This window comes from Anolis carolinensis, chromosome 1, assembly GCF_035594765.1.
Source record: "Anolis carolinensis isolate JA03-04 chromosome 1, rAnoCar3.1.pri, whole genome shotgun sequence".
Classification (NCBI taxonomy): Eukaryota; Metazoa; Chordata; class Lepidosauria; order Squamata; family Dactyloidae; genus Anolis; species Anolis carolinensis.
This window is the reverse complement of record NC_085841.1, coordinates 326,456,690-326,484,664: the sequence shown is the minus strand read 5'-3', so window position 1 is coordinate 326,484,664 and position 27,975 is coordinate 326,456,690. Positions and strand designations below refer to the sequence as shown.

General features: G+C 41.4%; 2 protein-coding genes and 1 long non-coding RNA gene across 23 annotated transcripts in view; 2 read left to right on the top strand and 1 right to left on the bottom strand.

Annotated features, from left to right (window-relative positions):
• brms1l (BRMS1 like transcriptional repressor) overlaps nucleotides 1-12,816 on the bottom strand; it is a 28,706-nt gene extending 15,890 nt beyond the window's left edge. Inside the window, exons 1-2 of one of the 3 annotated variants that reach the window (XM_062968289.1) lie at nucleotides 12,582-12,815; nucleotides 11,781-11,932 (exon numbers count right to left, since the gene is read on the bottom strand). In XM_062968289.1, coding sequence (XP_062824359.1) covers nucleotides 11,781-11,877 — 97 coding nt within the window. In that variant the 5' untranslated portion in view covers nucleotides 11,878-11,932; nucleotides 12,582-12,815. Of the gene's footprint in view, nucleotides 1-11,780; nucleotides 11,933-12,581 lie in introns of all 3 variants that reach the window. The other 2 variants (XM_008102774.3, XM_003214461.4) reach the window with 2 other exon arrangements.
• LOC134295505 (uncharacterized) lies at nucleotides 12,810-17,685 on the top strand. Its single transcript, XR_010002104.1, has 3 exons — nucleotides 12,810-12,989; nucleotides 16,643-16,714; nucleotides 17,009-17,685. It is a non-coding gene; the product is annotated as an uncharacterized LOC134295505 (long non-coding RNA).
• Nucleotides 17,686-19,067: 1,382 nt separating this feature from the next.
• Nucleotides 19,068-27,975, top strand: part of ralgapa1 (Ral GTPase activating protein catalytic subunit alpha 1) — a 192,050-nt gene continuing 183,142 nt past the window's right edge. For 9 of the 19 annotated variants that reach the window (XR_010002099.1, XR_010002101.1, XM_062968273.1 and 6 more), the window contains exon 1: nucleotides 19,068-19,543. Coding sequence is in view for 15 of the 19 variants with exons in the window: in XM_062968273.1 (XP_062824343.1) it covers nucleotides 19,438-19,543 (106 nt within the window). In the remaining 4 variants the exon portion in view is untranslated. The remainder of the gene's footprint in view (nucleotides 19,544-27,975) is intronic. The other 10 variants (XR_010002102.1, XR_010002103.1, XM_062968287.1 and 7 more) reach the window with 6 other exon arrangements.

Genomic DNA, 27,975 nt, shown 5'->3' with positions numbered 1-27,975 from the left:
CAGTTCTGCGCTTCATCTCACAACAAAATACTTCAATATTTTAAAGTGCAGTCCAACAAGGAGAAAAAGAATTTGAATGAATCAATTAGCAGAAATTAAAATGGGTAACCTATCTCTAGCTTCTTATATCAGAGTCGTAACTGGACAGTGGATGAGGTTTTTGCCAATTTGTTAGAGTGGGCTCTAGTGTTTCCACAGCAGCGAAGATCCTGCTGAGAAATAAAATCTTTGTTTACCAGCAAAAACATCTGAATATGCTTTATTGACTCTTCAACTAGTACCCTTGTTAATATTACCAATGAATACAACACTGGCCACAATGAATAAATATATATCAAGGCAATTTTAAAGCTTTCTTTTAATATTCATGTATTTTCTCAGCAGGAACACACATTGAATGATTGTTATAAATAATGGAAGTATAACGATTTGCTAATAAACAATTTATTTTACAAAATCTAGATACATGATCCATAACCCTGTCACATGCAGATGACATGGGCTGTGTAAAAAGGCCTGCCTAGAAACAAGAGACTAATTAGACCTGCTGAAAAACAGGAGATAGTGTCTGTGCCATCTCTATATGTATGTACAGATGCTCATCAGGGTCAACTATTCAACAGGTGAAGGTGCAATTCTATGGTTGCAGGAATTTGATGCTGAAGCACACAAAGCTGCTTCCTAATTATTAAAATGTTAATGTTAGGTGAATCTATACCAGTGGTTCTCAACTTATGGGTCCCCAGATGTTTTGGCCTTCAACTCCCAGAAATCCTAACAGCTGGTAAACTGGCTGAAGTTTCTGGGAGTTGTAGGCCAAACACACCTGGGGACCCCAGGTTGAGAACCACTGATCTATACAGTAGTATAAGTACAGTTTGATATCACTTTAACTGCCATGTTTCAGTGCTATGGAATCATGGGATTGCTAGTTTGGTGAGACACCACCACTCTCTCACAGAGAAAGCCAGAGACTCTGGAAACTACAACACCCATGTTTCCATAGCATTGAGCATGGTAGTTTAAGCTGTGTCAAACTACATTAATTCTACAGAGTAGATGCACCCATAAACACTAGCGTGAGTTATTCTGGAGGCTTCCAAAACATTCAAACATGAAATAATATCAGGATGATTGGTAAAATCCACCTTAACTTTAAAAAGAGGTAAATTCACCTTCACTATTGGTCTTTCTCCATTGTGGATCTAAGGTGGCAATTCTCAATATCACATCACCAGTATGACCAGTGGTGAGTGAATCTGGGAAATGAAATCCCAACATACATTGGACCAAGGCAGAAACTGACATCCACCATGTGCACATAAACAATATGTGCACAGGGTCAAGAATCTGCTCATGACTTCCTAAAGTAAGCTTTCCCCACACAGTACCTTTGCTTTGTTTTGAAATCTGAAAAATATCAGGCTTCCAAAAGTACCTACTAAATTAGTTCAAAACAGAAAGCAGGAAGAAGCCAGGCTTTGCAGCTGCAAGGCGATTCAATGCTAATCAAGGTGACCAATTGCAACATTCACTCTTGCCTCAGACAGACAAAAGTTCTTTCTCCCGCCCTGGACATTCCACAGATATATAAACCCCACTTGCCTAATTTCCAACAGATCTCACAACCTCTGAGGATGCCTGCCATAGGTGTGGGTAAAACGTCAGGAGAGAATGCTTCTGAAACATGGTCATACAGCCCTGAAAACTCACAGCATCCCAGAAAACACTAATTCAAGTACCATTTATACTCATGGATAAGTCAAGGGCAGGTTTTAGGAACAACACTAATAAACTGAAGGTTATTCTACAGAATGGGGAAAGGGCCAGCACCACTTCAGGAGACCCACAACTCTTGCAGTGCACATAGACATAACATAACTTCATACCTTGTTTTGACTAATAGAATACTTGCCAATGAATGTTCGCGACTCATCACGCTAACCTTGGAAACTATTTTGTTATAGGCTCTCAAAGTTTGAAATGTGCAAACTGGTCTAAAAGGTTTGAGGACTCTCAAAAGAGTTCTTGGAGTTTTAAAAGGTTTGTTATCCAAGTTTATAAGGAACAAATCTAGATATTTTTTAAATATGCTAACTATAACTAGGTCAGGGTTTAGAGATCTGAGGATTAATGCTGATGCTCTAATGTTAGCATTACATAAAACATTAGAGAACATTAACCAATGTAGTGAAAACAATATCATTACATCATTGTATTAATCAAAAATATGTTAGTACATTACACAGCTGTCATTTAACAATTGAAAATGTCAACTTTTAAAATCATTTTTGAAAACAAATAATGGCAACTGTACAAGAAAATAATTTATGGGCAATCCCCAAGTTATGAACAGGATAGGTGCTGTAGGTTTGTTCTAAAGTTGAATTTGTATGTAATTTTTAAGTGTAACTCCAGCCGTGTGTGAATGTGTGTCTGTCTGTCTCTCTCTCTCTATATATATGTAAGTGAGACTTGGATAAGTGAGACTCTACTGTACACACACACACACACACACACACACACACACTGTACATATACAGTAGAGTCTCACTTATCCAACATAAACAGGCCGGCAGAATGTTGGATAAGCGAATATGTTGGATAATAAGGAGAGATTAAGAAAAAGCCTATTAAACATCAAAATAGGTTATGATTTTACAAATTAAGCACCAAAATATCATGTTATACAACAAATTAGACAGAAAAGGTAGTTCATTACACATTAATGCTATGTAGTAATTACTGTATTTACGAATTTAGCACCAAAATATCATGATATATTGAAAACATTGACTACAAAAATGGCTTGGATAATCCAGAATGTTGGATAAGTAAGTGTTGGATAAGTGAGACTCTACTGTATATATAGAGAGAGCAGCTTTGGATAGCATAGGGAAGAGTTAACACTGGTGTGGAGTTTGTTTTGCTGTCTGTGCCCCTGTTCAGAAGATTTCACCTCATGTTCTGTCCTCATGAGAATTGGATTTTGAAAAAATTGGCTTGTTGTGGAAACAAGGATTGATAATAAAGCTTCAGTGGAGACATCTTTTTCCTATGATAACTCTTCCAGGAGTGAATGTGCTTTCCTAGGGGTAGATTTCTCTCACTTCCTGTTTTCTCACCCCTGTTCTTTATGAGTTGTTTGTAAGTCAGATGTTTGCAATTAGAAATAAGCATTAGAATTTAAATCTGACAGAGGGGGAAAACCAATTAATTTCACATCAAAATCATACCACACAAAATTTATTCTTTAATTAATGTGCGTCATGCTCTGAGATTATCTTAAACCAGCAATTCCTCTCTGGTTACAAATAATCTGCAATTGCATGATAAAATACAAACCAAAGAATGGCTTGTAGTCTGTTTCCACTGGATTTTCTCATACATGTGTACATACCACCTGAAAGCATATTTTGATACAAAGGCAGGTATCAAAAGCAAGTCAAGAACAAAGGAGAGTCACCTCATCAATCCCCTACTATCCAGCTTTATTCTTGATTTGTATTACTATCTTTATACTCTGCCTTATATTAAAAGATCTTAGGGCAACTTACAAAAATAGTATTAAAATAGGTTAAACTGATTGTGAGGAGAGGTGGGTAACAAATCAAATGTATTACTATTATTGTTGTTAATTGATTAAAAACATCAAGAAAATACAAATAAATTAAAATATATAAAGCATTACAGCAAGTCAAAACAAGTTTCAATGTTTGTAGATGTTTCTAAAATTACTAATACATTGGGCCCTCCACTATTACAGGTTACACCTTTGTGAATTGGATTATTAGCTGCCATATCTGTCCCACACCACTTTAATAGGGACTGCAAGCCTTTCAAGACTCAGGAAGACTATGCACGTATTGATTAATATTATAAACCTCAATGAAAAATAACATAGGACAGCAGCAGAAGGAAGAGGTGTGGATGATGTGGAGAAATTGGGTGCCCAAGCATGAGAACAGCAGCCAACAGCTATATGGAGGAAAAATGAATTGATCCCTAGTTCCTTTCTTTCTCCCCGTTTTGGTTGCTCACTGCCTTTCCTGCACCCACAAAAAAGGCAGCTAACAACCATGCTGGGGGTAGAGGAAGGGAGGAACCAAGGACCCACTTATTTCTCCCCCTTCATGATTGCTCATTGCCTTTCTCCACTGTAAGCAGAAGAAAGGTAGTGAGAAATCAGGCAGGTGGAAAGAAAGGGGCTGCATTCATCCATGCCTTTGCCTGGGCAAAAAGGCAGGCAGCAACAGGAAGATAAAGGCAGGGAGGGTGAGCAAATGGGAAGAGAAAAAGATGGGGGTGTCATGCTGGGCAGGTCCTCCCAATTGTTGTGCCCCATTCCTCTCTAGACGTTGTTCAGCTACAGCTCCCATCAGTTGTGTGAGCCATATAATAGCCATTCCTGAGGTTCAAGCAAGGACAGCTATATTAATAAGAATAGTAAATGAAAGAAGAGGCATATTGGGGCATAGGAAGAGAGGGAGTCAAGACTGGGTAACGTGGAGGAGATTAAAGAAGCCTGAATACAGAAAGGGGAAGATATAGAACAGGTGCAGGTAAGAATGTCTCTCCTGTACGAAATATCCTAAAGGCACCAGATCCCATCTGATCCTGGAAGGTAAGCAATGGGCCTTCGGTGTCTGCTGCGAGTTTGGTTCCAGAACAACTCACTACCACCCTGCAAACATCCAAATAACTGGGTCCCCAAGCACTATTATATATAAAACTAGCTGTGCCCGGCCACGCGTTGCTGTGGCGAAGTCTGGTGGTATGGGAAATAAAGTATTGAGGAATTGGTGGTAGTTAAGGTCAAGGGTAAAGATTTTCCCCAGAGATTTAAGTCCAGTCGTGTCTGACTATGGGGGTTGGTGCTCATCTCCATTTCTAAGCCGAAGAGCCGGCGTTGTCCGTAGACTCCTCCAAGGTCATGTGGGATGACTACATGGAGCGGCGTTACCTTCCCGCCGGAGCAGTACCTATTGATGCACTCACATTTACATGTTTTCAAACTTCTGGGTTGGCAGAAGCTGGAGCTAACAGTGGGGGCTCTCTCCGCTCCCCCAATTCAAACCTGCGGCCTTTCAGTCCAGAAGTTCAGTAGCTCAGTGCTTTAACACGCTGCGCCATCAGGGGATATTATTTCCTAAAGGCTGTGAATATACAATATTTCTGATTGGTTTTTTTTGTTTGTTGGAGGCAAGTATGAATGCTGCAATTAGGGGAAATGATAAGCATGTAATGGCCTTGTAGCTTTAAAGCCTGGCTGTTTCCTCCCTGAGTGAATTTTTTGTTGGGAGGTGTTAGCTGGCCCTGATTGTTTCCTGTCTGGAATTCCCTTGTTTTCAGAGTGGTGTTGTTTGCGATATTTTATGTGCTTCTACTGTCTGTGGCCCTGAGAAAACAGAGGATTTGCCAGACTTTGAGGATGGGAATACTTTGTTGGGAGGTGTTAGCTGGCCCTGATTGTTTCCTGTGTGGAATTCCCCTGTTTATTTACTGTCTTGGTTTTAGAGATTATATTGTTCTGCATTATTCTATCCCAGTAATTATTTCATATTAAAGAAGAATCTCATTTATCCAACATTCGCTTATACAATGTTCTGGATTATCCAACGCAGTCTGCCTTTTCATAATCAATGTTTTTGTAGTCAGTGTTTTAAATTCATTGTGATATTTTAGCGGTAAATTTGTAAATACAGTACAGTAGAGTCTCACTTATCCAACATAAACGGGCCGGCAGAATGTTGGATAAGCGAATATGTTGGATAATAAGGAGGGATTAAGGATAAGCCTATTAAACATCAAATTAAGTTATGATTTCACAAATTAAGGACCAAAACATCATGTTAGACAACAAATTTGAAAGAAAAAGTCGTTCAATACACAGTAATTCTGTGTAGAAATTACTGGATTTATGAATTTAGCACCAAAATATCACGATATATTGAAAGCAATGACTACAAAAATGCTTTGGATAATCCAGAACGTTGGATAAGCAAGTGTTGGATAAGTGAGACTCTACTGTAAATACTACATAGCATTACTGCGCATGGAAGTACTTTTTCTGTCAAATTTGTTGTATAATATGATGTTTTAGTGCTTAATTTGTATAACGATTACCTAATTTGATGTTTAATTGGCTTTTCCTGAATCCCTTCTTATTATCCAACATATTCACTTATCCTGCCGGCCTGTTTACGTTGGATAAGTGAGAGTCTACTGTATATTTCTAATCTTATATTATCTGCTCAGAACTGGATTATCTGAGGCCCCTTCTTCACAGCTGTATAAAATGCCCACTGAAGTGGATTATATGGCAGTGTGGAGTCAAGATAATCCAGTGCAAAGCAGATAATATAAGATTCTAAATGGGTTCTATAGCTGTGTGGAAGGGCCTTGAGTCTACACTGCCATATAATCCAGTGCAAATTAGATAATCTGTGGAAGAAGCCTAAGTGAGGCCTAAATCTGCCTGTCCCCTAACTGAAACCTGGCTGTCCCTTGGCTGGTTGCTAGGCAACCAAGTGGGCAGAGATTAGCCCTCTAAACTGGCAGCAATTGGATAAAAAAATTATTGCTCTCCCTCTAATTAGGACTTTATTTTTCTTTTCTTTTTGTTGTATCAACCTTGAGGCGTGGATGATGGGTTGTGTTGTCAAATTTTGAGGTTGGGGGGCCTGTACTTTTGTTGTTTTGTGAATTGCTGTGATGCCATCACTCTTTTATATATATAGATAGTGTAGTTAAATGGTGTCCCTTATATAAAATCAGCCAGATGGCACAGAGCGTTAAACTGCTAAGTTGCTGAATTTGCTGACCAAAAGGTCGGCGGTTCGAATCCGGGGAGCAGGCTGAGCTCCCATTATTAGCCCCAGCTTCTGCCAACTTAGCAGTTCAAAAACATGCAAATGTGAATAGATCAATAGGTACTGCTCAGGCGGGAAGGTAACAGCACTCTATGCTGTCATGCTGGCCACATGACCTTGGAGGTGTCTACAGATAATGCTGGCTTTTCAGCTTAGAAATGCAGGTGAGCACACGACTACACCTAATGTCAGGGAAAAACCTTTACCTTTACCTTATATAAAATGGCAAAATCAAGTTTTGCTTTTTGGATTTTATTTTGAATATTTTTCAGGTTGAATCCATGGCTAGAGATGGATGGGGGACTGCTACATTTCAGAGGAAGGAACCACCTTTGAGTATTCCTTGCCTGAAAAAATACAATCAAATTCATGGGGCTGCCATGAGTTGATGTGTTGAAGACACATACATACACAACACAAGGATGTCCCTCTTGCTTCCTGTGCTTTACTGTTTCGGAGACCATCTCTCGGTGTGATGGAGACTTATGACTTTTTCCTTTTTCCAAAATATACACATAATGAACAGGTTAACAGATTCTACACCAGATACCATAATAAAGGTAGGAAAAGAGACACAAACGTATTACACACCTATGCCCTAAACACAACCAGCGTGTAACACACATCCCTAAGATATACAAAGAGGATTCTCCTGCCCACTTACGGTACTTACTACACATTTATTCCCTATTTATCTCTATCTTTTCCTTATCTTTTTCTCTCTCTATGTTTTCCTTACCCTTTTTCTCTCCTTCTCCACCGCCCCCCCCCTTCAAATCCCTCTGGCCACATCATGTGGTTGATGCTTCTTTCTTACTGACATCAAAGGATTCCCCTTCCCCCCACTGAGTTTAATAACCACAAGCAGGTGGGGATTTGGGGTGGTGCAAAGTATGTATGAAGGGGTTGAAAATCTTTTTCCTCAATTGCTATCTCCCTGAGAATCCCATGCACATGGAAACTAAAACTAATAAAAATAGATGTGGTATAAACCTGTATGTTTTCGCTATGGTACATCATTGGTTACCAGTTGGGGGGCAGCATTCTCCTGGACGGCTGTGAAGCCATGAGGCGATACACACACACATTAATATAAGTGTGTATCAAACGGTGTTTAATATCAGGCATAACTGAAATGGATTGCTGCAAGTTTTCCAGGCTGTGTGGCCATGCTCCAGAAGCATTCTCTCCTGATGGTTCACCCACATTTATGGCAGGCATCCTCAGAGGTTGTGAGGTATGTTTGAAACTAGGCAAGTGAAGTTTAAATATCTGTGGAATGTCCAGGGTGGCAAAAATAACTCTTATCTGTTTGAGGCAAGTATGAATGTTGCAATTGGCCACCTTGATTAACATTAAATGGCCATGCAGCTTCAAACCTGGCTGCTTCCTGCCTAGAGAAATCCTTTGTTAGGAGGTGTTAGCTGGCAGGAAGCAGTTAGGCTTTGAAGCTGCAAGACCCTTCAATGCTGATCAAGGTGGCCAATTGCAACATTCACTCTTGACTCAAACAGATAAGAGTTCTTTCTCCCACCCTGGACCTTCCACAGGCATATAAACAACTCTTGTCTAGTTTTCAACAGACCTCACAACCTCTGAGGATGCCTGCAATAGATGTTGGCAAAAGTCAGGAGAGAATGCTACTAGAACATGGCCATACAGCCCAGAAAACTCACAGCAACCCAGTGATTCTGGCCTTCAATAACACTCTTAATTGAAATGTTTAAGAAAACACAAAAATTATGATATGCATTATGTAAGTGCTTATTGTGGTGCATATTAATTAGCCATTATGGGTTTTATAATGTGACTGATGTCCTGAGAAGAATCAGTCTTATATAGATACCCTTATATGAGAGATTCTCTCTATAAAGACTATTTGCATAGAAAAAAGAATGTCATCAATCATGCAGCATTGTCACAACTGCTCCACAATTCCTGTGCATCCACATTCTCCTATCTGCCTCAAAGTTACTAAATTAGAAAAAAAGATAAGCTTCCTTTCCACTTTTAGAGCAGCAAGTTGCTTGTTATGACACCTAGTAGCTGTTAAAAAGTTGGATGATGAACATAATCCTCACAACAGGGCCATTATGCAGAACAGGAATCTACCTAGCAATTGGTGGCTAAGTTTCTATGGTTAGGTATCTTTCTTGAACTACCCTGATCATTGGGTTGCTATGAGTTTTCAGGGCTGTATGGCCAGGTTCCAGAAGCATTCTCTCCTGACATTTCGCACAGATCTATGGCAGGCATCCTCAGAGGTTGTGAGATTTATTGGAAAACAGGCAAGTGGGGTTTATATATCTGTGGAATGTCCAGGATGGGAGAAAGAACTCTTATCTGTTGAAAGTGTGAATGTTGTGATTGATCGCCTTGATTAGCATTGAATAGCCTTGCAGGATCAAAGCTTGACTGCACCCTGCCTTAGGAAATCCTTTGTTGGAAGGTGATTAGCTGGCCCTGATTGTTTCATGTCTGGAATTCCCCTGTTTTTGAGTGTTGTTCTTTATTTACTGTCCTAATTTTAGAGTTTTTTTAAATAACTGGTAGCCAGATTTTGTTCATTTTCATGGATTCCTCCTTTCTGTTGAAATTGTCCACATGCTTGTTAATTTCAATGGCTTCTCTGTGTAGTCTGGCATGGTGGTTATTAGAGTGGTCCAGCATTTCTGTGTCTTTTAAATAATAAGCTGTGTCCAGGTTGGTTCATCAAGTGCTCTGCTATGGCTGACTTCTCTGGTTAAGCTAGTCTGCAGTGCTTTTCATGTTCCTTGACTCGAGTTTGGGCAATGCTGCGTTTGATGGTCCCTATGTAGACTTGTCCACAACTGCATGGTATACGGTAGACTCCTGCAAAAGGTCATTTAATGCTAATCAAGATGGCCAATTGCATTATTCCCACATGCCTGGATGTTTCCTGCCTGGGGGGATCCTTGTTGGGAGGTGTTAACTGGCCCTGATTGCTTCTTGTCTGTAATTCACCCCCCCACACACACACTTTTAGTGCTGTAGGAAGCAGCCAGGCGTTGAAGCTTCAAGGCCATTCAATGCTAATCGAAGTGGCCAGTTGCAACATTCACAGTGGTCTCAAACAGATGAGTTCTTTCTCCCATTCTGGACCTTCCACAGATATATAAACCTCCCTTGCCTAGTTTCCAACAGACCTCACAACCGCTGAGGATACCTGCCATAGATGTGGGCGAAACAACAGGAGAGAATGCTTCTGGAACATGGCCATACAGCCCAGAAAACTCACAGCAACCCAGTGATTCTGGCCATGAAAGCCTTCAATGACATACTGAACATATATCTAGCAACTGGTGACTAAGTTTCTATGGCCAGGCATCTCTCTTGTAGAAATTTCTCTTGAACTACCCCAATCATTCCTAGTTGGCTGCTTCCTGACATTGGGAAACCAGTAACTTACCAGAAGGATAGAGGTGGCAGAGTTTGTTGTGAACTAGAAAAATTAGAGGGCAGGCTTTGGTGAGCTCGCATGTACACAGCATCAGGGCATCAGTCACATTATAAGGTACATAATTGCATAAATGAGGCATGCAGAATATGCGGTCCTCTAGATGTGGTAGACTCCAGTTCCCATCTTCCTTTAGAACAGTGGGTCCCCAGATGTTTTGGACTTCAGCACCCACAATTCCTAACAGCTGGTAGGATAGCTGGGGTTTCTGGGAGTTGAAGGCCAAAATAGCTGTTGTTGGGAACCACTGCTTTAGAATAAACTGATGGGGAGTTCTAGTCCAAACTTTCCCAAGGGAGAAACTAAACCTCTTTCCCAGTTTACAGATCAAGCAGGAGCAAAGTCTGGATCTCCAGATGTTTTGGACTTCAACTCCCACAATTCCTAACAGCCTGTTAGAAATTGTGGGAGTTTCAGTCCAAAATACCTGGAGGGCCGAACTTTGCCCCTGCCTGCTGTAAGGAATCTAGAATTCAAAAATATCTTAATAGATTAGAGAGATGGGCCGAAACTAACAAAATCAAGTTCAAAGGGACAAATGCAAGATACTCCACTTAAGCAGCAAATGAAATGCAAAGATACAGAATGGGGGATGCCTGGCTCGATAGCAGTACGTGTGAAAAAGACCTTGGAGTCCTCGTGGACAACAAGTTAAACATGAGCCTACAATGTGATGCGGCAGCTAAAAAAGCCAATCGGATTTTGACCTGCATAAATAGGAGTATAGTGTCTAGATCGAGAACCAAAATCAAGTCCACTAACCTCCTTCTTCTTTATTTATTAATTTTATTTTATTACAGTAATTTTATTTCCGATCCTTTCCGCAGAGCTGACCATTGCATTGGATAGACCACATCAGCTCTAGCTTATTAAATATGGTTTTCCGTGGACAAGCAGATGGCAACTACTGGATGGCAAATGCTGTGTTTCAGAAACTAGAGCTGAAGTGGTCTATCCAATCCAATTTTCTGAATCTACACCCCAAATAACCAAAATGAATCAAAAGTTGACCAAAAACTGATTCGTAACCCTATTGGTACTAATGTTGGAAAGTGGTCCCTGTTCAAAGTGGACCCTGGTCAAAAAAAGGTTGGGAACCACTGGTTTAGATGGAGCCTCCAGTGGCGTAGTGGTTTAAAGCCTCGTAACTTGAAGGTTGGGTTGCCGATCTGAAGGCTGCCAGCTTCGAATCCCACCTGGGGAGAGCATGGATGAGCTCCCTCTATCAGCTCCAGCTTCATGCGGGGACATGAGAGAAGCCTCCCACAAGGATGGTAAAAACATCAAAAACATCCAGGTGTCCCCTGGGCAACGTCCTTGCAGACGGCCAATTCTCTCACTCCAGAAGCGACTCAAGTTGCTCCTGACACACACACAAAAAAACTGGTTTAGATCCAAGGAAGTTATGCTACAGCTGTATTCTGCCTCACCTGGAATCACACTGTGTCCGCAATTGCAGGGAGATATCGACAAGCTGGAATGTGTCCAGAGGAGGGTGACTAAAATGATCAAGGTTCTGGTGAACATGCCCTATGAGGAGCAGCTTAAAGAGCTGGACATGTTTAGCCTGCAGAAGAGAAGGCTGAGAGGAGACATTTATAAATATGTGAAGGGAAGTCGTAGGGAGGAGGGAGCAGGCTGGAGACTAGGGTGCAGAACAATGGCTTCAAACTACAGAAAAGGAGATTCCACCTGAACATTAGGAAGAACTTCCTCACTGTGAGAGCTGTTCAGCAGTGGAACTTTCTGTCCTGGAATGTGGTGGAGGCTCCTTCTTTGGAGACTATTAAGCAGAGGCTGGATGGCCATCTGTCGGGGATGCTTTGAATGCAGTTTTCCTGCTTCTTGGCAGGGGGTTGGACTGGATGGCCCACGAGGTCTCTTCCAACTCTATGATTCTGAGTCTATAATAGGCATGGGCAAACTTCGGCCCTCCGGGTGTTTTGGACTCCAACTCCCACAATTCCTAGCAGCCTACCGGCTGCTAGGAATTGTGGGAGTTGGAGTCCAAAACACCCGGAGGGCCGAAGTTTGCCCATATCCGATCCATACGAATCCACTCGGGACAAGGGTGAGGAAGGAAAGGAGGAAGGCATGGGGCGTGGGTCCTCCAGAACAGTAAGAGGCGTGGCGGGGAGTGGAGCTCCTTTCTTCCCGCAGGAGAGACGGAGCCTTCCTTGGAAGAGGAGGAAGCGGAGGCGGGTCCTGTGTTTGTGGGGAAGGGGCTTCACCTGAGCTGTCGCCCTCCTCGGAGACGGAGGAGCTCTCGGACTCCTCCTCCTCCGAGCTGCTGCCCTCGTTCTCGCCGTAGTCCACCTCCATCTCGTCGTGGTTGTTCTCTTTCTTCTCCCGCGAGTGGACCGGCATCGCGCCCGCTCCGCCGCAAGCCCCGCGCCCAAAGCCCCGCCTCTCACCCGAACCCCGCCATCCACCTTTTTTCCCGCCGCCCCGCCTCTCCCCCGCGCAACCTAACCCCGCGGCTCCCGGCGCCGATTGGACGCCTCGCCGGTGACGCAGGCAGAAGGGGCGGGGCCGTAGCCAGAGCGACGCGTGGCGTCGGCGGCGCCTGTTTGGGGAGAGCATCTCGGGAGATGTAGTCGCCCACAAGGAAGGCGGGGCTCCCCAAAGTGAGAAGGGAAGTGAGTTGTAAATACTTATTTGGGAAAAGGGGTCGTTTGAAACTGCGTTTTTATAGGCCGCTGTGAGTTTTCCGGGTTATCTAGCCGTGATCCAGAAACATTTTCTCCTGACGTTTCGCCCACATCTATGGCAGGCATCCTCAGAGGTTGTGAAGTCTGTTGGAAACTAAGCAAATGAGATTTCTATATCTGTGGAAGGTCCAGGGTGGGAGAAAGAACTCTCGTATGTTGGAAACAGGTGTGAATGTTGCAATTAATCACCTTGTTTAGCATCAAATAGCATAGCAGCTTCAGGGTCTGGCTGCTTCCTGCCTGGGTGAATCCTTTGTCGGGAGGTGTTAGCTGGCCCTGATTGATTCATGTCTGGAATTCCTCTGTTTTCAGAGTGTTGTAATTTATTTACTGATTTTAGAGGGGTTTTTAAATACTGGTAGTGACCTATGGATGCGAGAGCTGGACCATAAGGAAGGCTGAGTGAAGGAAGATAGACGCTTTTGAACTCTGGTGCTGGAGGAAAATCCTGAGAGTGCCTTGGACCGCAAGAAGATCCAACCAGTCCATCCTCCAGGAAATAATGCCCGGCTGCTCACTGTAGGGAAGGATATTAGAGGCAAAGCTGAAGTATTTTGGCCACATCATGAGGAGACAGGAAAGCTTGGAAAAGATCACGATGCTGGGGGAAATGGAAGGAAAAAGGAAGAGAGGGCAAGATGGATGGACAGTATCCTTAAAGTGGCTGGGTTGACCTTGAAGGAACTGGAGGCGGTGAGCTCTGGCATGGACTGGTCCATGAGGTCACGAAGAGTCGGAGACGACTAAACAACTGAGCTGCAGCCAGATTTTGTTCATTTTCATTGTTTCCTCCTTTCTGTTGAAATTGTCCACATGCTGATGGATTTCAATGCCTTCTCTGTGTAGTCTGACATGGTGGTTGTTAGAGTGGTCCAGCATTTCTGTGTTCTTCAATAATATGCTTTGTCCAGGTTGGTTCATCAAGTGCTCTGCTATGGCTGACTTCTCTAGTTGCGTTAGTCTGCAGTGCTTTCTGTGTTCTTGATTGCTGTTTTGGCAATGTTGTGTTTGGGGGTCCCTACCGTGTTTCCCCGAAAATAAGGCAATGTCTTATACAGTAGAGTCTCACTTATCCAACACTCGCTTATCCAACGTTCTGGATTATCCAACACATTTTTGTAGTCAATGTTTTCAATACATCATATTTTGGTGCTAAATTCGTAAATACAGTTATTACTACATAGCATTACTATGTATTGAACTACTTTTTCTGTCAAATTTGTTGTATAACATGTTGTTTTGGTGCTTAATTTGTAAAATTATAACCTAATTTGATGTTTAATAGGCTTTTCCTTAATCCCTCCTTATTATCCAACATAATCGCTTATCCAACGTTCTGCCGGCCTGTTTACGTTGGATAAGCGAGATTCTACTGTATTAATTTTTGCTCCCAAAGATGTACTAGGTCTTATTTTCAGGGGATGTCTTATTTTTCCATGAAGAAGAGTTCATATTTATTGTTGAATAAAAAATGAGCACTCATTATATACATTAGTTGCCATCACAAACCAGCATAACCAGACAAACTGTGAATCCTATTAAGAATTTCTTGTTACTGTACTACAATTATTTCCATGTACAACAATCTATGGTACAGACATTTACCAATCCTGCATGATCTGGTGTTCTGTTTGGCGGGCATGCTTCCAAACAAAAACTTTGCTACGTCTTACTTTCAGGGGAGGCCTTATATTTAGCAATTCAGCAAAACCTCTACTAGGTCTTATTTTCAGGGGATGTCTTATTTTTGGGTAAACAGGGTATGTAGACTTGTTCACAGCAGGATAGTGTACAGTAGACTCGTGCAGAGGTGAGAGGATTCCTCTTGTCCTTTGCTGAACGTAGCATTTGTTGGATTTTCTTGGTGAGTCTGTAGATAGTTTGTATGTTGTGTTTCTTCAGCTTCCCTATGCGGTCAGTGGTTCCCTTGATGTGTGGTAAGAACACTTTTCTTCTGGGTGGATCTTTGTCTTTACTCTCCTGGCTTGTTCTTAGCCTTGAAGCTGAAAGGCTATTCAATGCTAATCAAGGTGGCCGATTGCAACATTCACACCTGCCTCAAACAGAGAAGAGTCCGTTCTCCCACCCTGAACATTCCACAGATACAGAAGCCCAATTGCTTAGTTTCCAACAGATCTCACAACTTCTGAGGATGCCTGCCATAGATGCAGGCGAAACATCAGGAAAAATGCTTCTGGAACATGGCCATACAGTTTGAAAAACTCACAGCAACTCAGTGGTTCCGGCCATAAAAGCCGCCGACAACACATCGTTTGAAACTGTTATTTTGCATATTTTGAAAACTATAACAGCCCCTTCAGGACTGAAATAATAAAGACCAGCCCCTGCTGCTTTTGGGTGCCAGCTACACTGCAGTTTTAATGCAGTTTGACACCACTTTTAACTGCCACGGCTCAATATATGGAGTCCTGGGTGTTGTAGTTTAGAGAGACTCCAGCCCTCTTTGGCAGAGAAGGCTAAAGATCTTGTAAAACTACAACAGCCTTGATTCCATAGCATTGCACCACCACTTAAAGTGATGTCAAACTGCATTAATTCTACAGTGTAAACCAGGCAGGAGCAAACTCCGGCCCTCCAGATGTTTTGAACTCCAACTCGCACCATTCCTAATGGCCTACCGGCTGTTAGGAATAATAGGAGTTGGAGTCTAAAACACTTGGAGGGCCAGAGATTGCCCGTGCCTGGTGTAGACACACCTTTCCTCTGCCTTCTGTTAGATCCTGAAAAAGATCAGAGAGGAAACTGACAGGAAGTCCTCCCTGCATTGTTTTCCTTTCTGAGTGGAATCTCCACTGTTGAATAAAGCTTGACACAACTTGGAACTGCCATAGCTCAGTGCTATTTAATCCTGTTTTTGTAGTATGATGAGGCACCAACACTTTTTGGCAGTGAAGGCTAAAGACCTTGTAAAACTATAGCTCCCAGAATTCCATAGCATTGAGCCAAGGCAGTTCAAATGGTGTCAAACTCTGTTGACCTGGTAGTGTAGGTGTGCCTCCTATTCTTTAAATTCTGTGGGGAGAGAGAGAGCAGCACACTTTGCCAGAAATTGCTCTTGCTTGCCTATTTTTTCTCCCTTTCTCTGGACATTAGGACTAAAAGGCTCATTAAAGGCAAAATGGAGAATCTTCTGTCTCAAACATAAGGATGGTCATTTAAGGATCTCCTGCACTCACTCATAGCTACACTCCTTATCTGGTCACCTCAAGGCTGGACTTCTGCAACATGCTCTACGTTGGGCTACCTCTGTCCCAAATTCGGAAACTCCAATTAGTCCAAAGCATGGCTGCCAGATTGGTTACAGGAACATCTAGGAGTGAGCATATTGCCCCATACAGCTTAAGAATTTAGTAAAAGGTAAAGGTTTCCCCAGATGTTAAGTCCAGTCGTGTCCAACTCTGGAGGTTGGTGCTCATCTCCATTTCTAAGCCGAAGAGCCGGCGTTGTCCGTAGACACCTCCAAGGTCATGTGGCCAGCATGACTGCATGGAACGCCATTACCTTCCCGCCGGAGCGTTACCTATTGATCTACTCACATATGCATGTTTTTGAACTGCTAGGTTGCCAGAAGCTGGAGCTAACAGCGGGTGCTCACTCCACTCCCCGGGTTTGAACCTGTGACCTTTCAATCTGTAAGTTCAGCACCTCAGCACTTTAACACACTGAACCACCGGAGGTAGAGCTAATTTATAGACTGTGAGAAGCACAGAAAATTGTTTGATATAAAGTATAGTGAAGGTGAATAAATCAAAGACTGGTTCTGGAGGAAGGTCATATTGTGTAAATGGGGAGAAGTGTACAATACAAATGTATGTATGTGGCAGCTCCTAACTGGAATTCCAGATATTCTGTTAATCTATAACTACAAGAAGTTCAGTGGCACCTTGAGAGACTACCTTGGGTTATTTTATTCTTTGTCTTTGCAGGAGCCGAGTTACAGTTCAAGATAAGCTAAAATAAAGAAAGCGCTCTGGATAGAAGATTCAGTTTGGCTGCTGGAGCACTAAATACTAATATAATAATAAATATTAAAACTTTATTTATATACCGCCCTATCTCCTCAAGGGACTCAGAGTGGTTTCCAGCATACCGGGAAATATACAGTCAATTTAAAACATACAACATTTAAAACATTATACACATATCCAAGAATACTTCAAACCGATAATCATAAAACACATAACCCATGTTAAAACCTAATGATAGGGCTCCCATCAATGTCCTCAGCAAGTGAGAGTCCAAAAGTGGCAGGTGAAAACCTGGAACCTCAATCCATGGCTGATACCAAATGAGAGACTCCCCCATGGCACACAGAAGACCGAGTGACTAGGAAGGTGTTGAACAGACACCTGGTGACACAAGATGCAGACCCAACCTTAAGAAATGTGGCCACAAAGTGAAATCCACGATATGCGAGTGTGGAGAAGAGCAAACCACAGACCACCTATTACAATGGAGTCTGAGCCCTGCCACATGCAACACCAGAGGCACTCCAAGTGGCCAGCTACCGGTCAAAGGACATTTAGTATAATGCCAAATTTTTAAACTTTGTAATTTTAAATACTGTACATTAAAACTGTACCCTCAGTTTGCTTCTAATATATATTATTAATGTTTGCCACTTTATTTTATTTTAATTTTTGGAAGCCGCCCTGAGTCCTCTAGGGGAGAGAGGGCAGATTAAAAAGAAAGTTATTATTACGATTACCTAAATGTGCACTGTAGATTTAATGCAGTTTGGCACTACTTTCACTGCCTTGGCTCAATGCTGTGGAATCCTGGATTTGCAGTTGGGGAGGGGGAGGCTTCTAGCACTCTTTGGCAAAGAAGACCTGGTAAACCTCCAACTTCCCAATTTTTGGTAAGGTTGCTGTGAGTTTTCCGGGCTGTATGGCCATGTTCCAGAAGCATTCTCTCCTGACGTTTCAGCCACATCTATGGCAGGCATCCTCGGAGGTTGTGAGATTTGTTGGAAACTGGGCAAGTGGGGTTTAAATATCTGTGGAAGGTCCAGGGTGGGAGAAAGAACTCTTGCTTGTTGGAGACAAGTGTGAATGTTGTAATGAATCACCTTGATTAGCATTTAATGTCCTCGCAGTTCAAGGCCTGGCTGTTTCCTGCCTGGGGGAATCCTTTGTTGGGATGTGTTGTTTATATGTTCAGTCGCTTCTGACTCGGCAAGAGTTCCCTGTCGGCTGTCGCCACCCCCAGCTCCTTCAAGGTCAAGCCAGTCACATCAAGGAAACCATCCATCCATCTTGCCCTAGGTCGGCCCCGCTTCCTTTTTCCTTCCTTTCCTCCCAGAATCATTCTCTTCTCTTTGCTGTCCTGTCTTCTCATTATGCGGCCAAAGTACTTCATCTTTGCCTCTAATGTCCTTCCCTCCAGCGAGCAGCCCGGCATTATTTCCTGGAGTATGGACTGGTTGGATCTTCTTGCAGTCCAAGGCACTCTCTGAATGGGACGTGTTAGCTGGCCCTGATTTTCCATAGCATTGAGTTCAAGTGGAGTTAAGGTAAAGGTTTCCCTTGACGTTAAGTCCAGTCATGTCTGACTCTGGGGGTTGGTGCGCATCTCCATTTCTAAGCCGAAGAGCCGGCGTTGTCCATAGACACCTCCAAGGTCATGTGGCCGGCATGACTGCATGGAGCGCCGTTACCTTCCCGCTGGAGCGGTACCTATTGATCTACTCACACTGGCATGTTTTCGAACTGCTAGGTTGGCAGAAGCTGGAGCTAACAGCAGCTGCTCACGCCGCTCCCGGGGTTTGAACCTGGGACCTTTCGGTGTGCAAGTTCAGCAGCTCAGTGCTTTAACACACTTCGCCGCCGGGGCTCCTCATAAGTGGAGTACAACTGCCTTAATGGAATTACTCCCCAAAAATCAGTCAAGTTCTCAATATCCGATCTTTTGAAGGAGAGGGAGGAGGGAGGAGAACAGCCCCGCCCTCTTTTCCGAGTCCCCGAGCTATGACGTCAAAGCGAAGGCGGTTGCCATGAGGACCCAGGCCTTCGCGCCTGACGGCTGCTGTCGTGAAGCTGTGGAACGAGAGCCTCGCTAGAGAGGGAGTGAAGGGAGAGACGGGAGGAGGCGGAGCGCGGCGCTGGGGTTGGGGAAAGAAGAAGGAGAAGCAGGAGAAAGAGTCGAGAGCCGGTCCTGCTGCCGCTGCTGCTGCGGTTGCTGCTGCTCCGCGTGCAGGGCCTGGGGGTGCGCCGGCCGCACCCGCCGCTGAGGGGCCTCGATGTAGGAGCCTCCCTGAGGGGCGCGGATCCGGAGGCCGCAGCGCAGGAGACCCGCAGGGACTGTAGCAGCAGGAGGAGGAGGACGAGGCGGAGCAGGGCCCCCCGCGGGCGGGATGTTCTCCAAGAAGCCCCACGGCGATGTGCGGAAATCCACGCAGAAGGTGCTGGACACCCGCAAGGACCCGCTCACCCGCCTCAAGCACCTGCGCGTCGTTATCGGTGAGGGAAGGGGCCTTCCTCGGGCCCAGGCGCCGCTGGGTGCAAACACACTGCGGCGCTCATGCGGTGGGATGCCTCTTGAACCGCCACGGCTGCGATGCGATGGGATCCTGGGGGTTGTCCTCTTACAAGGCCTTCCCTTCCTTGGGTTCCTCACCAAACTGCAAACCCCAGGATGCCATCGCATTGAGGCATGTCAATCAAAGCATTCTTTGGGTTGCTGTGAGTTTTCCGGGCTGTTATGGCCATGTTCCAGAAGTATTATCTCCTGATGTTTCGCCCACATCTATGGCAGGCACTCTCAAGAGGTTGTGAGGCCTGTTGGAAACTAGGCAAGGGAGGTTTATATACAGTAGAGCAGGGGTCGCCAAACTTTTTAAGTTAATGGTCTCTCAGATGTTGAGGGGCCAAATTATCATTTGAAAAAAAAACCCGAACAAATTCCTATGCACACTGCACATGCCTTATTTGTAGTGCAAAAAAACACCCAACAACATCTATTTATTTGTTTATTTACTATATTTATACCCCACCCTCTCTCACCCCGAAGGGGACTCAGAGTGGCTTACAAGTTTTATGTACATACAATATATTATATTATTAGCAGAACACAATATCAGCATTATATATTACTATATTGTACTATACCAATATACTATAATATTATTAGTAATATTATATGTAATATATAATATATAATTAATATTTTATTATTATTATTAGCTGCCCTGAGTCCCCTATTGGGTGAGAAGGGCAGGATAGAAATACTGTAATAAATAAATATTGTATTGTATTACATTATAATATTATTATCAATATTATATGTATACACAATATGTTATTACCATAGCACAATATTAGTAAATGAAAGAACAATACAATATTTTAAAACAAAAACAATTTTAACCAACAGAAACCTATCAGGATTTCCATGGGAAGTGTGGGCCTGCTTCTGGCCAGTGAGATAGTCAAGTTAAGTAGGATTGTTGTTGCTGTGTGCCTTCAAGTCACTTCAGACTTTGGGCGAGCCTAAGTCTAAAACTGATAGCAGGGGCCAGGTAAATAACCTTGGAGGGCCACATCCGGCCCCCGGGCCTTAGTTTGGGGACCCCTGGAGTAGAGTCTCACTTATCCAACATAAACGGGCCGGCAGAATGTTGGATAAGCGAATACGTTGGATAATAAGGAGAGATTAAGAAAAAACCTATTAAACATCAAAATAGGTTATGATTTTACAAATTAAGCACCAAAACATCATGTTATACAACAAATTTGACAGAAAAAGTAGTTCATTACACATTAATGCTATGTAGTAATTACTGTATTTACGAATTTAGCACCAAAATATCACAATGCATTGAAAACATTGACTACAAAAATGCGTTGGATAATCCAGAACGTTGGATAAGTGAGACTCCACTGTATTTGTGTAAGGTCCATGGTGGGAGAAAGAACTCTTGTCTGCTCGAGGCAAGTGTGAATGTTGCAATTGGCTATCTTGATTTGCATTGAATGGCCTTGCAGCTGCAAAGCCTGGCTTCTACCCTACGGAACACACTCCCAAAATAAATTAAAACAGCCTCTTCTCTTGTTTCTTTTAAGAACCAACTAAAAACCTTCCTGTTTAAACAGGCATTCAGCGAAGAAAACTAATCAGGATTGACACGAAATAACCTATGTTATGGACTGGAGTAAAATGCAATACATGACTTGATATGATGCCACATAAACTGTGAATGTATATTGTAGTTGTTTTTCTTAATTTTGTTATTTTATTATGCTTATATTTATTGTGATGCACTCTGATTGTTGTTTATGTGATTTTAATATGTTGTAAGCTGCTTTGGGTCCTGTGAGGGAGAAAAGCGGGATATAAATTAAGGTTTATTATTATTATTATTATTACAATGTTATTATTATTCCTTCTTTCTGTTTTGAACTAATTTAGCGGGTACTTCTGGAAGCCTGACATTTGCCAGATTTTAAAACAAAGCAAAGTATGTGGGGAAATCATGAGCAGATTCTTGACTTTGTTCATATGTATTTCTAATACATGGTTGATGTCATTTTCTGAATTGGTCCACCAGATGTTGGAATTTCATTTCCCACTCATTACTGGTCATACTGGTGATGTGGTATTGTGAATCGCCATCTTAGAGCCACACTGAAAACAGAGACCAGTAGTGAAGGTGAATTTTACCAATTATCCTAATATTATTTCATGTCTAAATGTTTCTTGAAGCCTCATGAACAACACACACTAGTGTTTAGGGGGTGCATCTACACTGTAGAATTAATGCAGTTTGTGTTGAATGTTGCAATTAATCACCATGATTAGCATTTAAAAGCCTTGCAGCTTCAAGGTCTGGCTGATTCCTGCCTGGGAGAATCCTTTGTTGGGAGGTGTTAGCTGGCCTTAATTGTTTCATGTCTAGAATTCCCCTGTTTTCAGAGTGTTGTTCTTTATTTATCAAGCAACATGAAAGACACTGCAAACTAAATCAACTAGAGAAGTCAGCCGTAGCAGAGCACTTGATTAACCAATATTTTTTGAGAGCACAGAAATGCTGGACCACTCTAACAACCACCATTTCAGACTACACAGAGAAGCCATTGAAATCCACAAGCATGTGGACAATTTCAACAGAAAGGAGGAAACCATGAAAATGAACAAAATCTGACTACCAGTATTTAAAAACGCTAAAATCAGGACAGTAAATAAAGAACAACACTCAGAAAACGGGGAATTCCAGACATGAAACAATCAGGGCCAGCCAATCACCTCTCTAGAAAGGATTCCCCCAGTCAGGAAACAGCCAGACTTTGAAGCAGCTAAGCTATTCAATGTTAAACAAGCTGGCCAACTGCAACATTCACACTTGCCTTCAACAAACAAGAGTTCTTTCTCCCACCCACAGATATATAAACCTCATCCAGAAAAGCCCTGGGCCTCCCTAAACCACAAGCCCCAGAATTATGCAGAAGGCAGTCACAGCATTTAAAGTGGACTGAATTGGAAAAATGCTCAAGTGTGATAAGGCCCTTTGTTGCTATTCTTAGGGTGCATTTACACCAGGCATGGGCAGAGCTCTGGGTGTTTTGGACTTCAACTCCCACAATTCTTACCGGTAGGAGCCGTTAGGAATTGTGAGAGTAAGTCCAAAACATCCAGAGGGTGATTAACACTGTAGACTTAATGGAGTCTGACGCCACTTTAACTGCTATGTCTCCAGACTATAAAATCATGGGACTTGTTGTTTTGCAAGGTCTTTAGCTTTGTCTGCTAAAGAGTGCTTGGTGCTTCACCAAACTACAACTCCTAGGATTTCATAGAATGGAGCCCTAGCAGTTTAAGACAAGGAGTGTCAAGCAGTATTGATTGTGCAGCATAGATACTCCCACTGATAATACTATGGAAAAAGTGATATGCAAGGAGGGATCACTCAAGAGCCCTGAAATCCTACCCTGTGCCTTTCGCTCACAGGTAGACCCGCCCCTGTGTCATGATGAATGTTTAAGTGTTTGTTGACTTTAGATAAAACTAGAGCAAGTATTCAGAGAGGTTGCCACCTCTGTGTTTTTGCCTTGTGTTTTGAGCATGGCCAAGAGGCCTGGTTTTGTATAGCCTGGTGTAATGTTGCACTTCTTGTAGCGTCCTTTGCCTAAATTCAGTGCTCTGCAGCTGAGTATTGCATTTCTGGACACAAAACAGTGCTGCCTGTGTAGTTTATTTTTCTGTTTTGTGGAGAAAATGTACCTGGAAGATGTAATTGCATTCCTGTTTGTGCATTAAAAAGTGACTCGTTTTAGTGAAGTTATATTTTAGTTTCAGATGTGTTACACCTCATACTTTCATGAGATGGTCAACTTTTATGAAAGTATGTCCTTATAACCATTTCCTGAAGAATGTAAGTCGTTTGTAACAAAATTAATAGAGGTTTATGATACTTCTAAAGAGTCTACTTTGCTATTAAATCTTACACCATATAATAAATACCCCATATTAGAGATATAAACTTATGTACAGTCAACCCTCCACATTTCCTGAGGTTAGAGGCAGAGGACCACAATGAAAATAAAAAACTACAGATTTTAAAATTGCTATTTTCTGTACTTGAGACAACAGCCCACTAGAAATTTCTAGGTCCTCCAAACTCTGTGGTCAACTTGCACAGGAAACTGACCATAGACTCACACTGGTAGACCTAAATATACCTAGAGAGATATTCTCTAATTTAAACGGATAGCTTTCCTGTGAACGTTGACCATAGAGTCATACTAGAGGAGCTAGAGATTCGTTGAGAAAACCTTTTAATCAATTCTGCAAATAATCAAATCCATAAAAGTCAAACCTGTAACTGTGGAGTTTTAGCTGTAGCCATTTCCCAAAGGGTATTAGTCTCTTGTAACAAAATTGATAGGGAGGTTATGACATCTTAAAGATATTATCATATGAACTTTCTTGGATTCAGCTCCACTATGTTATTAAGTCTTATTTTATATTAATCTCTAAATTGCTACAAGATTTGGCAAGGAGGGAAATTGGGAATAGTGTATTAGATACTGTATACTGCAGAGATATAGAAGTGTATCCATCTCTGGGTTATCAAGTCTGATTCCCTGCCTTGAGGTAAGGAATTATGTACTGTAGTTATGTATCTGCAGCATATCTGAGATATTCTGATATATTCTTGTACAGTCAGACCTTTGGTACATATAGTAATGTAGTTTGCCAGCTTTCTGAAAATGGTACATGGTCCAGTTTGGAAGGCTCATTTGACTTACTGTGTTTACTACGCAAAACTTTAAAAATGTCCCTACAGCCAATAAATATTTTGACTGAAAAATCTCATTCCCTGTGTGCCTCTCTATGTAGTTTATCATTGTCAGACAATCTGAAACCTTTATGTGGACATTATATTTGCATATGTCTATTTTTTAAGGAACAACCTGTATTCATTTCAATCTGAAGTGAAAGGACAGGAAAATCACTGACATTAATTTTAACACACCAAATAACTAGTACAGTAGAGTCTCACTTATCCAAGCTAAACGGGCTGGCAGAAGCTTGGATAAGCGAATATCTTGGATAATAAGGAGGGATTAAGGAAAAGCCTATTAAACATCAAATTACATTATGATTTTACAAATTAAGGACCAAAACATCATATTTTACAACAAATTTGACAGAAAAAGCAGTTCAATACGCAGTAATGTTAAGTTGTAATTACTGTATTTACGAATTTAGCACCAAAATATCACGATATATTGAAAACATTGACTACAAAAATGGCTTGGATAATCCAGAAACTTGGATAAGCGAGGCTTGGATAAGTGAGACTCTACTGTACATGATATGCTGTGGTTGTCCAGTCATCCATTTCCAATAATTTAGCTTTTTCTGTTGCAGTATCTCCATTTTCGCTGTGGTACTGTTTATACAATCATTTTCATGACTGTAGAATCAGTTTGTGAAGGGATCAACTCACTGTTACTGATTAATCTTCTGAAGCAATATTTTATTTGTTAAAAAATTCCATGTTTTCTGAAAATTGCCAGGTTTTCTGAAAATTATCTTTTGGTATTATACTTTTGATTTTTTTTGTATTTGAACAATACATAAATATAAAACATGCTAAGAAAAAAGGGAATGATAAGAAAAAAGATAACAAAAGAGAAAGGAAGAAGGAAAAGAAAAATGTGAAAACATGAAAACTATTCACACGCACACACAAACACACACATATATAGATGAATGAAATTAAAAGTGGTTAAAAGTGGACTTAACAGTTGAAAGTAGACTTAATAATAATAATAATAATAATAATAATAATCTTTATTTTTATATCCCGCCCCATCTCCCCGAAGGGACTCGGGGTGGCTCACAACAGGGATAAGCCCAAAACAACAACACAACATATTTGACAAAAACTTAAAACATTCTAACGATACACAAAATAAAATAATGGACAATACATTAAAATCCAAGCAGATAAAATCAGAGTAATTAAAAGCAAACCAGTGGGGACAGACTTAACACTAAGACTAACGCACCGTACTAAACACTGAATACGAACTAGTTTAAACACTATGAGGTCCTGTAAATGATCTGTAAACAGGAAAATCTACAACACAAAATGATAAATGTAATTCTACTATTAAGAGACTTTCAGAAAATTTCCTGCTCCATAGCAATGGCTACATATAGCTCATTATTGTTTACACAGACAAGATAGGAGTCTTTCTTAGGCCTACAGAACTTGTTTTCTGCCACAAATCTGCAGCCGCTCCCCACAATGTTATGTTAATATAATAACGTTTTCCTGAAAACCTCAATTAAATAAGATTCCAAAATGTCCCATAATAAATATTCTAATATAATCACTTTAAAGGTTTTTTCTAAATGTATTTTACTACAATAATTATTCTGTTATTAATGAATACAGTGTTCAAAACTTCCTCATTCCTCAGAGTTCATTTGGGAATAATAAAATTTATCAATGTATTTTCACCCAGTCCCTTCCACCAATGATATCAGCACTAATGTTATAAATGCTGAATACAGAGTATTTTTAAAAAGAAAATCACATACACTTCTTTCTGAACTATTTGGCTTTTAGATTCTTTCATAAGTTTGTGTGTTTTTCCTTTTCTGCAAGTCTGATAGTAATTTTAGGTTATTAAATTTATCATTCAATATGTGTTATTTTTCCAGAGTTCAACTTCTCTAGGGAAGAGTACTATAGTAAAACACATTATGATAAAAATGGAAAATTGAAATAGACCTGACTGAACTATTAAGGCTTTCATCAGCATAAATTCTATTTATAAAATGTGCATATATAATAAGCAAAGTTGAATGCATGAACTTTGCATTTACAGACTTTATTCATTAATTATATGTGGGCATCATTTTGTAAAATAGTCTGAGACATTTAGAAATAACAACATTGTTTTTTTAATAATTCCTAACAACAACTCCTGACATAAAGGATAAAAAATGGTAGGACCAGTGAAAGTCAACCACATAAATAAGTTCAAACAAGCCAAAAAACCTAAACAGTAAACATCATAAATGAATAATAAAATGATATTTAACAGGTCTGGAAATAAACCCCCAAATATCTTGGTTGGTAGACAGTAAGATTGGAAAACTGGGGGAGTTTTGGATGCCAAATTGCATCTTCAGCACCTGCATCAGGTCTTACAACAGAAATACCGGAAGCGGCTGCTTATCTACTTTTGTCCGAAATATCAGGCAAATTTTAGCCATCTTAAGGGCCCTTCCAAACAGCCATATAACTCAGAATATCAAGGCAGATAATCCAAAATACCTGCTTTGAACTGGGTTATTTATTTATTTCGTGTCAAAAGCATTTCACGACAAATACATTTCAAAATGATGGGGGGGAAAAAAGAAAATCACAAGCAACTAAATAGTTTTGGACCAAAAGCGGGCAACACCAACTGCATTGTCCGTAGCTTTAAACAACTCCTCCTCCATGCATGAGGCAGGGCATTGTGGGCAAGCATACATATGCGGAGTTGTTTGTTCTGCTCCACAGTCACACAAGGTGGAGGATTACTCCAGGTAGTGCCATCTTGCCAGATTGTCTTTTGAACTGGGTTATCTGAGTCCATACTGCCATTTAATCCAGTTCAATGTGGATTTTATACAGCTGTGTGGAAGGGGCCTTATTCACTGGTCACTATAAGCACAAAAGTGCTACTCCTGAAAGTCCTTAGGAAAGACAACCTTTCCTGTCAACGGAAAAAATGATGGTACAGTATTTGAGGTAGAGAGAAGGTGGGCTCTAATTGTTATATTTCATCAATTGCAAAACTTTATTGCTTTGGAAATGTTGAAAATATCATTGTTTGGGTTTTTTATTTTGTACTTTGTATAATTTTATTTCTTACCCGCCTTTCCTTATGGCCTTTACTGCTGCAATTGAAGTGGTGGATATATGGCCATAAACAAGTGCATTTATTCACTCACATTGCTTTATATAACCAGAACAATTGTTTTGTTTGAAAAGTATTTTGTGCTATAAGGAACTTTTCCATTTCAGGCTTTTTAAAAGAAGCAGCTTATTGGGTAGAAGCTAGAGAGCTAGTCTGGTTGTGTCACTTTTCTGTAAACTGTGTGAAGAGTCTCTTGGAAGACTTTGAACAAAAGTATCTTTGCTGAAGAACTCATCTTAAGACCTTGCACAGTAGTTGCAAATTGCCTGATGCTATTGTACTCTTGCGACATTGTTGTCAAGCCCAGGTCTTTCTACCAGTATGAGTCTTGAGATGTGCAAGAAATTGTAATACCGTCTGCTTGTAGACCTCTCTGATATTATGCAAGATACAGTGCCTTGTGCTAGTATTTGTTATGAGATCTTGTGTAGGAAATTGCACAATGCCTGAGGCTACCTGCAGTATAT